Source organism: Bos mutus, chromosome 26 (genome assembly GCF_027580195.1).
Source record: "Bos mutus isolate GX-2022 chromosome 26, NWIPB_WYAK_1.1, whole genome shotgun sequence".
Classification (NCBI taxonomy): domain Eukaryota; kingdom Metazoa; phylum Chordata; class Mammalia; order Artiodactyla; family Bovidae; genus Bos; species Bos mutus.
In genome coordinates this window covers 44206404-44218632 of record NC_091642.1, presented here as the reverse complement: position 1 = coordinate 44218632, position 12229 = coordinate 44206404, and the positions used below count along the sequence as shown (strand labels likewise).

Below are 12229 nucleotides of genomic sequence, written 5' to 3'. Positions count from 1 at the left end.
TGGTCTCCTCCCAATGACTGAACACTTCATTTCCTTCTTGTCATGAGTTCTTACCACACGTTCCCTAAGCCTAGGAACTTCCTCTCCAGCTCCTTGACCAGTTCACAACTGTTTCTCCTTTAGATCTCGGTCCAGATGCCCCTGGCTCAGTGATGCCATGCTGAATTCACTAGATTGGTTCCTTGTTTGTCTGTTCTCATGGCCCTAGGTAGCTCTCCATACAAGTACTTGTCACAGTTTACAATTTATACATCTATTTGCATGGTCACTTAGTCCATGTTTCTAACCTCCTTTCACTAAATGTTATGAGGGCAGGGTCAATGGCCAGTTTTGCTCCCAATTTTATCCTGAATGGCCTGCATAAGAGGTGGTTAGTAAGTATATGGTCCAGGAATCTTGAACTCTTGGGAAGAATAGAGTTCAGGCTTTGGAGTAACACTGTCTTGGTTTTACAAAACGAGGTGAAATCCTCAGTTTTCTTGTCTATAAAAGTGAGAAGGATAACAGTGCCAATTTAATGATCTTAAATGCAATAAAGATAAGTTTATCACAATGCCCAACACACAGAAAGCAATGGTTCTGCCATTCATTACTTCCAAGGTTTCCCATTCACCAATGCCATCATGTCTGTCCTTGTGGAGGTGCCGGCTGGTGCTCTATGAAAGATTATTGCCCAAGAACAAAGTGAGCTTTTCCTATTCCATAGAGATAGATAGTATACTTGAGAGTCCACTATTACTTTTGAGTGTGAATTTTTGGTAAAGTGGACAAAACAGACAAATCGTCAATAATGGCCATGAGGTGGCTCATAAACTGCATGAGTAACTGCTTAGGAGACGCTCACAGCAGCCTATGTTACTACAAATAGCTGCCAGTGTGTTTTTTAAAAAATCCACCACGGCTTTATAGAAAACTAATTTTAGCTGAAATATGCTTCTACCTTAACAACTTAAAATTGTCCACAGTGTTTAAAACTATGACATATACAAAGTAACACTTTATTTTGAACAATGTCTCCTGTGTATATAAATTTTAAAGTATGCTTTCATCACAAATGTCCAACATTAAAAATTTTTATCATGTTATCTGGTCTGAATTGTGTATACTTTCAAAAATGGATGCTATTTCCTTGCAACAGAAAGAAAATATATATATATTTTAAAATGCAAATGATGAAAAATCAAAGATCAAGAGTGACATAGTTGATAGAAACTGAAAATATTTTATTTTTAAAAAGGAAAATGTGTAAAGTTATAGCCTATAGTCAGGCTCAGCACCTAGTAATGTGACATGTATCAAAAAAAAAAAAAAAAGATGTGTAACATGGGTGACCAACAACACAGCATATTAAAGAGTTTGTTATAACATTTGCTATTTATTGTCTGGCTCAGTGGTAAAGAATCTACCTCAAATGCAGATGATGTGGGTTTGATACCTGGGTCAGGAAGATCCCCTGGGGAAGGAAATGGCAACCCACTCCAGTATTCTTGCCTGGAAAATCTCATGGACAGAGGAGCCTAGTGGGCTACAGTCCAGGGGGTTGCAAAAGAGTCAGATACAACTTAGTGACTGAACAAGAAATATCAGGAAACATATTAAATAATTTGCACAAATCTCAGTTAATACATATAACAGAGGGTATTTTACCTGAAATTTACACATGGGGATATATGTAATACACCAAAAAACAGACATAGCTAATGAGTTGCTGTCCTGGAATTTGAACAAAGAACTGTCTGGTCCCAAAGTACATGTTCTTTTATCATCAGTTCACTACCTATACCCTCTGCTATAAGATTTTAAATTAACAACTATCCTAAATTCATTCTAATGCTTAGGATGACATCTAAGCAGTAAGCACTCATGACTCTCTGTCCATCATTATAAAATTATATTTAATTATTAATAAAGCAGCATTAATACGTTAATGGGTGCCCAACTGCAAAGCTAAATCAATAAACCAGTTTGATTCTCATGTTATTAGAACTCCTATCTGTAGTTACGTCTTAACCCTGCTATGCTGCTTTATAACAATGTTTTATAACAATAGAAAATCATTCAATGCCAAGTCCATTCAATGCCAAATTCCTGTTGCCATTACACTATTATTGAATTTTTACTATTGAGATAAATGTTTAATGCCACCATGCTTGTCTATGCAGGTGTCTGGAAATGCCATCCCTATGAGAGAAAAATGCCATCTGACATAGTATTGACACATATTCATCCCCTATTTTATGAGATATTATAGAAACTTCTGATAAGAAAAGAATATAAGCCAATACTGTGATTTACTATGTGTGCTTATTTCCTTTATTGGACCAAGGACTAAAGTAAAAGCAAATATCCTTTGGACTGAGATATGAAATATTAAATACTCATATAACAGAAAGCTCCTAATAGCTCCATGTCTTTATGAAACTTATATCTGTCCATACATAGCTGTTATGATACTGGTTTCACACAGAACATCTACCAGTGTCTCAGAGGCTTCATGTAATACTAGCTTAGACATGCAGAAAAGGAGACAGGGGGAAAGAAAGAAGAAAGAGGGAGATGGTGTGACTTAAAAAAAAAACAACTGAGCATTCTTTCAGTTTTACTTTTTGGCATATCAGGCTATTTGATAATTTCTAATAGACTAATACATGAGACTTTGAAAATACATTGGCCACAAGAGAATTTTATAAACAAAATTATAAGATAATATCTAACATACTTAAAACTTTCACAAACACACATAGCCTCTGAACACAGCATACTTCTTTATATAGAAGTAAAGGCACGTGTATCTACCTAATAGTCTAGGTCTAACTTGCACGAAGTCAGACATGACTGACGTGACTTAGCAGCAGTAGCAGCAGCAGCATGCATGTTGAATTTAAAAATAAAAATCTCATATTCATTTATTTCTGTACTTGTATATTAGTTTATTTCAGCATGACAATAACTATGAACAACTGCAGAAGTAGCTACTATTCGGCAGATTAATAGATATTACACAAACTTGCTACTGATTAATGAACAAAGCTGTGAGGTTTAGTAGTGTTCTTTTCTTAAGCATTTTTGGAGGAGTTAGAAATTCCTTTCAATGAAATCATAGAGCATGAACAATCATCCCCAAATAGTTGCAAATACAGTTTTCTGTGCACTGACTCGGATAGTCTTTGAACTTCATCACTGGAATCTTCATCATCGCTGTATCCCAGTGTAGAGTCACTGTCAGTATCTGAATAATCCATAGCAAGAGTTTACATTGACTCTTCTCTTTCAGAAGCAATTCTCTTGTGTCTCATGGCCGCTAGGAAACTCTATAGTGCATTGATATATCTCTGAGAACAAACACAGAGTGTGTGAGGCCAAAGCAGAATGTAGTTCATGCAAAGTAACTAACTGTGCCAGCAGGAGCTCTCCCTTTTCAGCTCTAGAGCAATGTGACTGCTGTCATCAGAGTCCTGGCATTCCCTCGGTGCCAGCCTTGACAGAAATTGACACTTCTCCAATAGCTCATGAACTTAAGGCAACTGTGGGTCAGAGCCCTTCATTCTCAGTCAAGTGCTTCAGGCAGCATCCATAGTTACATTTAGGACAAAATAAATCCTATTCATCTCAAAATCAAGGGCAATCTTACTATAACATGTAGGATATTCAAAACTGATGGGCTATGAAAAGCATCAAAGAGTCACTTGAAATTAGACTTTGAATTAATTATGAACTAGAATTGTAGAATTTGTGGCAAGTTCAGCTGTGCTATTCAAAAGTTTGGTTCCTGAGCAGATAAGTATTGTGAGGAAAAAAAAAAAAAAAAAAAAACTGTATCAGGTCATTCACTGACTCTGTCTACTTCCTACCATTATTTCAACATGATTTATAACTCCAGTACTCCCAACAGAACACGAATACTAAGTGTAACATGAACTAATACATACAAAAATATGTGTCTTCTTATCAAGCGTGGCATAGAGTTAATAACCAGTAAATGTTAACTGTCATCATTGTCACTTTAAGATCCTCTGACATCTAGAAAGCACGATACTCTTTTGCATATAGTTTTTCTCATGAAGTCTTTTCTAAATTTCTATAATAAACCAGTCTCCCATTTGTTTTCGGACGCTACCTTTTCAGTCTGTTTTCCTGAATCCTCTTGGTTCACTAGAAAACTGGTGTCTCTTCAAAATTCTCCTTTTGGCCTTTTCATTGCTCTAACTTTTCTTATTGGGGAGATCTCTATGACATCAGCTGTTAGTTTTGTATTAATGACTTCTAAGTCTTAATTTCTAAGTTTACTTTTCTTCTACTGGACACCCTTGTCTGAAAGTTCCACTGCAACCTTGAATTCAAACCTGATTCATTTTCTTTTAACCTCAAAACCACTGTTTTCCTTGCGTTTCCTATCTTGGCAAACGACATCACCATTCTTATATTTGCTTAGCCTCAAAAATTAGATTTTTTTTTTTTTTTTACTTTCCTTTCTCCATCATTGGCTCTGATTGATTATATTGGTTCCATCTTTGCCTCTTCTTTTACATCCATTCTTCGTTTGCATTCTCAGAGCCACTGCTTTACTTTGGGCTACCACTATCTCTACCCTGGAATGTTGATCTGGCTTTATAACTGATCTCCTTGCCACCACACTCCCTTCTCTAACCCACATCTCATTTTTCTGCACATTTCCAAATATAAGTCCAGTCATGTCAATTCTTTGCATGAGAATTTTCAACAGAAAGAAGTTTCTACACTTTCATTTAGAGTCTGAGGTCCTCCACCAATTGACCTATGATCTTTCCAGGCACTATACAGACTGTCCTCTGCTGCACCTACAGCAAATAACTGTTTCCTTACAATATGCCAGCTCTCATCTTCATTCTTATACACAGATGGCTCCTCTGACAACCCTCTACTCTAGTTCAAACTTTCATCAATGCAGACTTCCATGATCTTTCATTAGCTTTTTCAAGATGGAAAAATCCACAAAAGAAATATATCTACAAATTAATTATAGAAATATATATACATATAGTTAAACCAACAAAAAAGAGAGGAAATAGAAAAATACTATAATGCCACCTGCCAGGAGATAATTAAGTTTAATACCATTGTGAATATTTTAAAAAAACTTTATTATTCTTAAGTATTCACATTTCTCATGAATATAATAAGTCAATATTTACTTTAACAAATATTTACTGAAGGCTATTATATTCTAAATGTATGAATGCTATGGTCCACTGGGGATGAAGTTAAATTAGTAGGCAAATGTATAATTGAATATGCTGATCAAATAGCATGCTAACAGAGATATTAATAATAATAGGTAGGACATCATCTAGCAAATAAGATGACAGCCTTTATGAGGACATTAAAAATTAAGACCCACTCCCAAATGAGTTGAGTTAGCAAAATGAGTCAGGAGATGTATTTTCTATGGGAAAAAAAATATGCAATAGCCCTGGGGTAGGAAATAGCTACTATAAAACAAATAAGGTTGGAATTCAGGGATTGAGGAAAAGAAGGCAAGGACCACGAGAAACCTGAAAGGAAGGCAGGAACCCCCATCCAGATCCTGTAGACTCGTTCAAGGGTCTACTTTTCAAAAGAGACTAACTGAAACTTTTTTCTTTTAACGTATTAATAAAATCTTAAAAATTAGTTGGAAATCACAAGCTTAGAGGAAACAATTACTATGAAATAAAATAACAAGGAAACAATTTTAGATGAGTATTTTTAAAATGCCGACATCCTTTCCACTTAACTAAAGTAAATGTTACTGTATGGAAGTCCGCATATTAAAGAATATATCTAAACAGAAAACATGATCTCTGTCCCTTAGAACCTTGTACAATATAGGAGTAATGAAACAAACTAATGCACAGAAATCAGTGTATTATCAGGAATATTTACCAACTCATGACAAAGACTTGAGTTTATACTCTATACACCTGTTAGAATGCTCCCAAGGCAGTCTCTGGTTTTTCATTGATAACAGAGACTTATGATATGAGCTCAAAGAGGATGTTTCTCTAGGCAGAACAACAATAAGTATTATTCATAAAGTAACTCCATTTCATTCTTTCTGGTAACACAGGTGCATATTTCCATTCACTGTATTATCTCACTTTCTGAGAGAATGCAAATCCTTATAGATCTATACCCATGGAAGGTCACAGTAAATGAAGTTATGAATTTGAAAGAATTCAATTTTCACATTCGTTCATATTACTTCTGCTGGGATGATGGCATAATGAATTTTTGATGTGACTTAGGAACTCTGCATTCTGTGGCATGATTCAATAACAATGAACATAGACATTTATTAGGCTGAACCAAAGAAATTGCTGTTTTTGCAGGTTAAGATGGCCAATTATTGGCAATTTCATGATCCAATCTAACACATGGAATTAGTGAAAGTGAAAGGGGATATAAAACAATGACGGAAGACTGTATATTGCTGTTTCTTTCCTGCTGTGCTCCCTATGTGACATAAACTGAACTGACTTCAGTAGTAATCTGTATTGTTTCCATATTCCATGTATGAATCCTCTGAATGTTGACATGATTGATGGTTCTTGTTCTTCCATCTAATCATTAAAGATAATTCTCTGTCCATTCCAACTAGGATAAGAAATGACTATAGAAGAAATTCTGAGTCTTAGTGTTTTGTTGTTGTTATTGCTAGAGTAAAAATGGCATTTAGTTTGTGCTCTGGTTTCAAATATTAAACTCTTTGGTAAAGTCTTACAAATTTAAAGAATGTCTCCTTGAGTGTATTTTCTGGAGAGAAAGACAGCTTATTCTCATTTTTGCTTGTTATTATTTTATCAGTTGTTTAGAAGTACAGATTTAGATATTATATTGCCATTATTTTCTTAGGGGTCTATTTGGTCTATTTTTGGATGATTTACAGGTATTTTTCTGGGCTCCAAAATCACTGCAGATGGTGAGTGCAGCTATGAAATTAAAAGACGCTTACTCCTTGGAAGGAAAGTTATGACCAACCTAGGTAGCATATTCAAAAGCAGAGACATTACTTTGCCAACAAAGGTCCGTCTAGTCAAGGCTATGGTTTTTCCTGTGGTCATGTATGGATGTGAGAGTTGGACTGTGAAGAAGGCTGAGCGCCGAAGAATTGATGCTTTTGAACTGTGGTGTTGGAGAAGACTCTTGAGAGTCCCTTGGACTGCAAGGAGATCCAACCAGTCCATTCTGAAGGAGATCAGCCCTGGGATTTCTTTGGAAGGAATGATGCTAAATCTGAAACTCCAGTACTTTGGCCATCTCATGCGAAGAGTTGACTCATTGGAAAAGACTCTGATGCTGGGAGGGATTGGGGGCAAGAGAAGAAGGGGACGACAGAGGATGAGATGGCTGGATGGCATCACTGACTAGATGGATGTGAGTCTGAGTGAACTCTGGGAGTTGGTGATGGACAGGGAGGCCTGGCGTGCTGCAATCATGGGGTCGCAAAGAGTAGGACATGACTGAGCGACTGATCTGATCTGATCTGAACAGGTATTTTAATTTAGGAGGAAAAATAAAGAATTTTGCTCTAATAAAATAGAAAAAAACTTAAACCTGGAGTACAACATAATAGGTGTTCTATTCATTTAATCAAATCAAACACTCTCTTCTTAACACTATATGTCCTCTTATTTGAACCATACTTCATAATATAATATGGATTAAGATAAATCTAATTGGTGTCTTATCTTTTCAGATAGTGATGCATGTAATTTTGTAACGTAACTGGCCAAACACAGTTTGAATTTTGGGAGAAGACATTAGGAGAGTCAAATTATTCCATGGTGTTTCATGGGTCATAAATACTTTCAAGAATAAAGCAATTCATGGTATATTCCTTTCCCTTTGTTTCTAGTGTATTTGATGGAGCTAAAAAATGATTCAATTTTTCATATTTTTAAAGTACAGGAAAGAACATATTCAAATGATGACTGGAAATTAAGTACCAGTAAACTTCAATTGATGCATGTTTGAAATGATGTTGATTTCCTTGGTCACATATTTCAAAGGACTGTTGCCTTTTTAAAGTGCCTTCAAGTCAGGAGTGTGTCCTTTCCTATTAAGAATTCTAGACAACATGCCAGAAGAGTGTCTCCTATTTCTGGTTCTATTGCCAACTTTAGTGAGTGACCTTGAGAAAATGACTCTGTTTCATTTTTCAGATGTGAAATGGAGATTGAAATCAGTGCTCTGTTCTCTTCTATAATTTGTTTTACCAACATGGACACTTTTTAAAAGATCAAACTATCATGGTTCTCAATGCTCCTGAGACAATTTATCCCAAACCCAAGGATGTTTCTTTAGATTAAAAAAAAAAAAAAAAGGGTATTATCAGCCTGCAATTGTGATCTACTTTCCAAATATGTAAGTGGCATATTATGCTATTAATTTTCATATTAGCATTTTTTATCCAAGACTAAAACATATTTTCACATAGAAATCAGACATGTTCATTTGAAATAAGTCTCATAGTAAGAAGTCAAGGATTATGTAATAAATGTTTATGAAATTGTATTTTGATTGTTTAAATTTATATTGAGATTTTACTTTGGCTCTTTCAGGGAAGAGAAATACCTAAAATTTTAAAATAGGGTTAAACTGTTAAAGATCACATTCTTTTGATACTCATTTATCAAATATTTGTATTATTTTGATAAATAACTAGGTCTCTAAACAAAATTCTTTAGTGATTTTAGAATTCAATTAATCTAATGTGCTATAATTTCATCCACAGCCAGTATTAACTTTGAATCAAAAATAAATAGAAGAAACAATGGATAAAGAAAGGAAAGTTATAGCTATATGTATAATAAAGCCAATTTGAATAAAAAGTGCTAAAGTCAAACCACTACATACAGTCAAAACTCCTACAGTTGGCATTGGTTAGAAAAAGTAGACTGGGTATTGAATTTATTAACTATATATACCCATTTTTACCAAAAAAATTATCTATTAGCCTTGCCATACCTGCCCAGCAGGTGATTTAACATATATATATGTTATATATGTACACATGCACACACACACATATGTGTTATTGAGAATATAAAAAAATGATCTTCAATTAAAAGATGAGGAAATGACAAGGGTAGTTAATAGACAAGAAAGAAAGAATTCTTAAACATATGAAAATATGCTACATCTTAGAGTAAGAGAAGTGCAAATGCATGTAGACAATTCAGCTTTGTGTAACAGTTCAGCACTATTTTTAAAATATTTTTTGTATTTATCTACATATGTATTCATAGTTTTGGACAGTAATGATAATAACAGGATATTACAACAGCACAACAGCACTGTGTGTAATGTTGGGAATAACCTAAATACCTACCAATGTGGAACTGATTACATAAAATTTTCTACATTAATGCAAGGGAATATTTTAAAAATGAAAAGAACTGAAGAAAACCTATATGAACGTGATCTCCAGGATATCTTAAGTGAAAAGACTATAGTGGAGAACCGTGTGTATATACTTTCATTTTTGTAAAACACACACACACACAAATAACCATACATTAAAATGCATGAACTACTTTCAGGGGCATTATTCTACATCCAGGGAAGAGAAGGTATGATTAAAGGGTAGAGGAGAGAGGGAAATTACTTTTGTAGCTTTTGAATTTTATACTATGTGCTTGAATTACTTGCCATAAAATAAATATTTTTAAAAGTAAATATATGAAGTAATAGAAATTGACTCTTACAAGTAATTTCTGGGCAGAGAGACGGCTCAGGTCCTTTATTCTTTTGGAAGGCCTGGCCTGAACTGAGTGCATGGTTAGCTACTGTCCATCGCTAGACCACCCCTTAACCCTCACCCCAAAGTCATCCCCAGCCAGCAGAGCTGGAGTTACCTTACACTGGCCCAGTCTGATCACACTGAAAAGAGCAGCTTTGTAGATGAAGCAAGTAAAAACCCTTGACACAGGATCCTCCAGCATCACTTCAGCACTGCCTTTTGCTCCATTTTCATTGGCAGCAATTATAAGGACTAGATGACAAATAAGGAAGGTATTTTTTGAGCAGGGACATCTGCTTCTTAACACCTTTAACCACGGTTAGGTTGACATTTTGGAGCTCTAAAAAGGTTAAGTTACTGATTCTATTTGTACACAGAAAACATTTCATATAGGTATCCATTTATGTATATAATAATATTTATATTTAATATTGCTTTGAGATTGTATTTTTAATATATCCACTAGCAATTGGAGAGAACATTTTCTCTCTCTGAATATTTTTCATAATTTGTTACTGTCATTATTTTTATTATTATAGCAGGTCTAATCTCAATAGATTCTATTCATTCTTGTTTACCTACTGAGAAACCATCATAACTGCCATGTTTCTTCTATTAATCTGTAAAGTACTTAAGGATTAAGCTATCTCTTAACAATGATGAAGTCCCTCAGCTAACATTAAAAAAAGGATTTCAAAGTGCAGTCAAGGGTTTCAGATTCATGAAAATTTCTATATGGCTCACTCTCTAATCTGAAAACTGCATAAATAAATAAAAATGGTTTCTTGTTTAATATAGAAAAGAATGACATTCATTCACCCATTCACTGATTCATAAAGTAGGGTTTCCTGATTTAGTAAATAAAAATACAGGGCATCCAATTTACTTTGAATTTCAGATAAATAATTTTTTTTTACTATGAGTGTCCTATGCAATAATACACTTGTAGTAAAAAAAAATCATAGTTTGTCTAAAATTTGAATTCAATAGTATCTTGTATTTTACATGGAAATCCTAAATAAGTTTCTAAATATAGACTGTGAGCCAGGTGCTATCCTAGGTGCTGGGTATAGAGAGGTGCAAATAATAAAATCTTTGGATTCCAAGAGTTTACAATCTGCTGCTGCTAAGCCGCTTCAGTCGTGTCCGACTCCGTGCGACTCCATAGACAGCAGCCCACCAGGCTCCCCTGTCCCTGGGATTCTCCAGGCAAGAACACTGGAGTGGGTTGCCATTTCCTTCTCCAATGCATGAAAGTGAAAAGTCAAAGTGAAGTTGCTCAGTCGTGTCTGACTCCTAGTGACCTCATGGACTGCAGCCTACCAGGCTCCTCCATCCATGGGATTTTCCAGGCAAGAGTACTGGAGTGGGGTGCCATTGCCTTCTCACAGTAGGTAAAAAAAAAAAAGAAAAAAAATACCTATTGACAGTTATAATGCAGTATGATTGGCATATCAGAGGTGTGACCAGAGTGACATAATCACATGGGAATTCTCCAAGTCTGACTGGAAGATGGAGTTAAGGAGGAGCATGGATTGATGGTGAAGAGGATCATGGGAAGCTGCTTGAAAAGGTGATGCCTCAGATAAGAACTGTTGTGTATGTAGAAATTTGTCAAAAGGAGAGTGAGGTGGTCCTGTCACAAGGAATAGCTTGTGGAAAACCTCAAGGAAATCTTGCATGGAGGGAACAGCAAGTAATTGATAATGCTTGAAACCTTAGGAGCAAAATGTAAAGAGAGAATTGAGGCTAGCAGGGTTGAAACAGGAGAAATTATAAATGGCTGTATATTGACTATGTGTGCGTTTGTATGCTCAGTCGTGTCCAACTCTTCATAACCCCTGAGCTGCCTGCCAGGCTCCTCTATCCATGGAATTTTCCAGGCAAGAATGCTGGAATGGGCTGTCATTTCCTACTCCAGGGGATCATCCCCACCCAGTGATTGAACCTGTGTCTCTTGCATCTCCTGCATTGGGAGGTGGATTTTTTTTTTACCACTGTGCCACCTGGAAAACCTTATAGGATACTATTGACTATATACATGTCTTTAAAAATTCAACAGATTCTTCTATCACATCTGTTTGCTCTTTAGACACAGTTAATAGCGACAATGTTAGTATCACCAAGAAGTCCTCCTTGATTCATATTACCCTATTGCTCTCCTTAGTCCCTCTATTCAACATGACCATGATACTTCAGTTTGCATGACAGTTCTTGATGGATACCAGACGCTTAGAAAACAATTCCTTAGTTGGCTCCTGTTTCTGGGCCCTATAGAATTGACTGTGCATCCGCTCTATACTTCACCTGCTACACGCTGTTCAGGACAAATGCCCCATGAATGCGGAGGCAGTTGGTGCACTGAGCATTGCCTTTCCCATTAAGAAGAAATCTTTGACTGAGCATATACTGTGTTAAGAGCACTAGGGAGGCAGGTTGCAAAATACATATGTAACAGAGTCAGGTCAT

The 12229-nt window shown here is 35.6% G+C and overlaps 1 protein-coding gene across 4 annotated transcripts in view; it reads right to left on the bottom strand.

Moving 5' to 3' along the window:
* The window catches only part of PRKG1 (protein kinase cGMP-dependent 1), a 1407171-nt gene that overhangs the window by 178300 nt on the left and 1216642 nt on the right, over positions 1 to 12229 (bottom strand). Inside the window, exon 1 of one of the 4 annotated variants that reach the window (XM_070363678.1) lies at positions 3157 to 3313. The exons of the other annotated variants lie outside the window; for them this stretch is intronic. Coding sequence (XP_070219779.1) covers positions 3157 to 3242 — 86 coding nt within the window. The 5' untranslated portion in view covers positions 3243 to 3313. Of the gene's footprint in view, positions 1 to 3156; positions 3314 to 12229 lie in introns of those variants that run through there. 4 annotated transcript variants of the gene reach the window in all.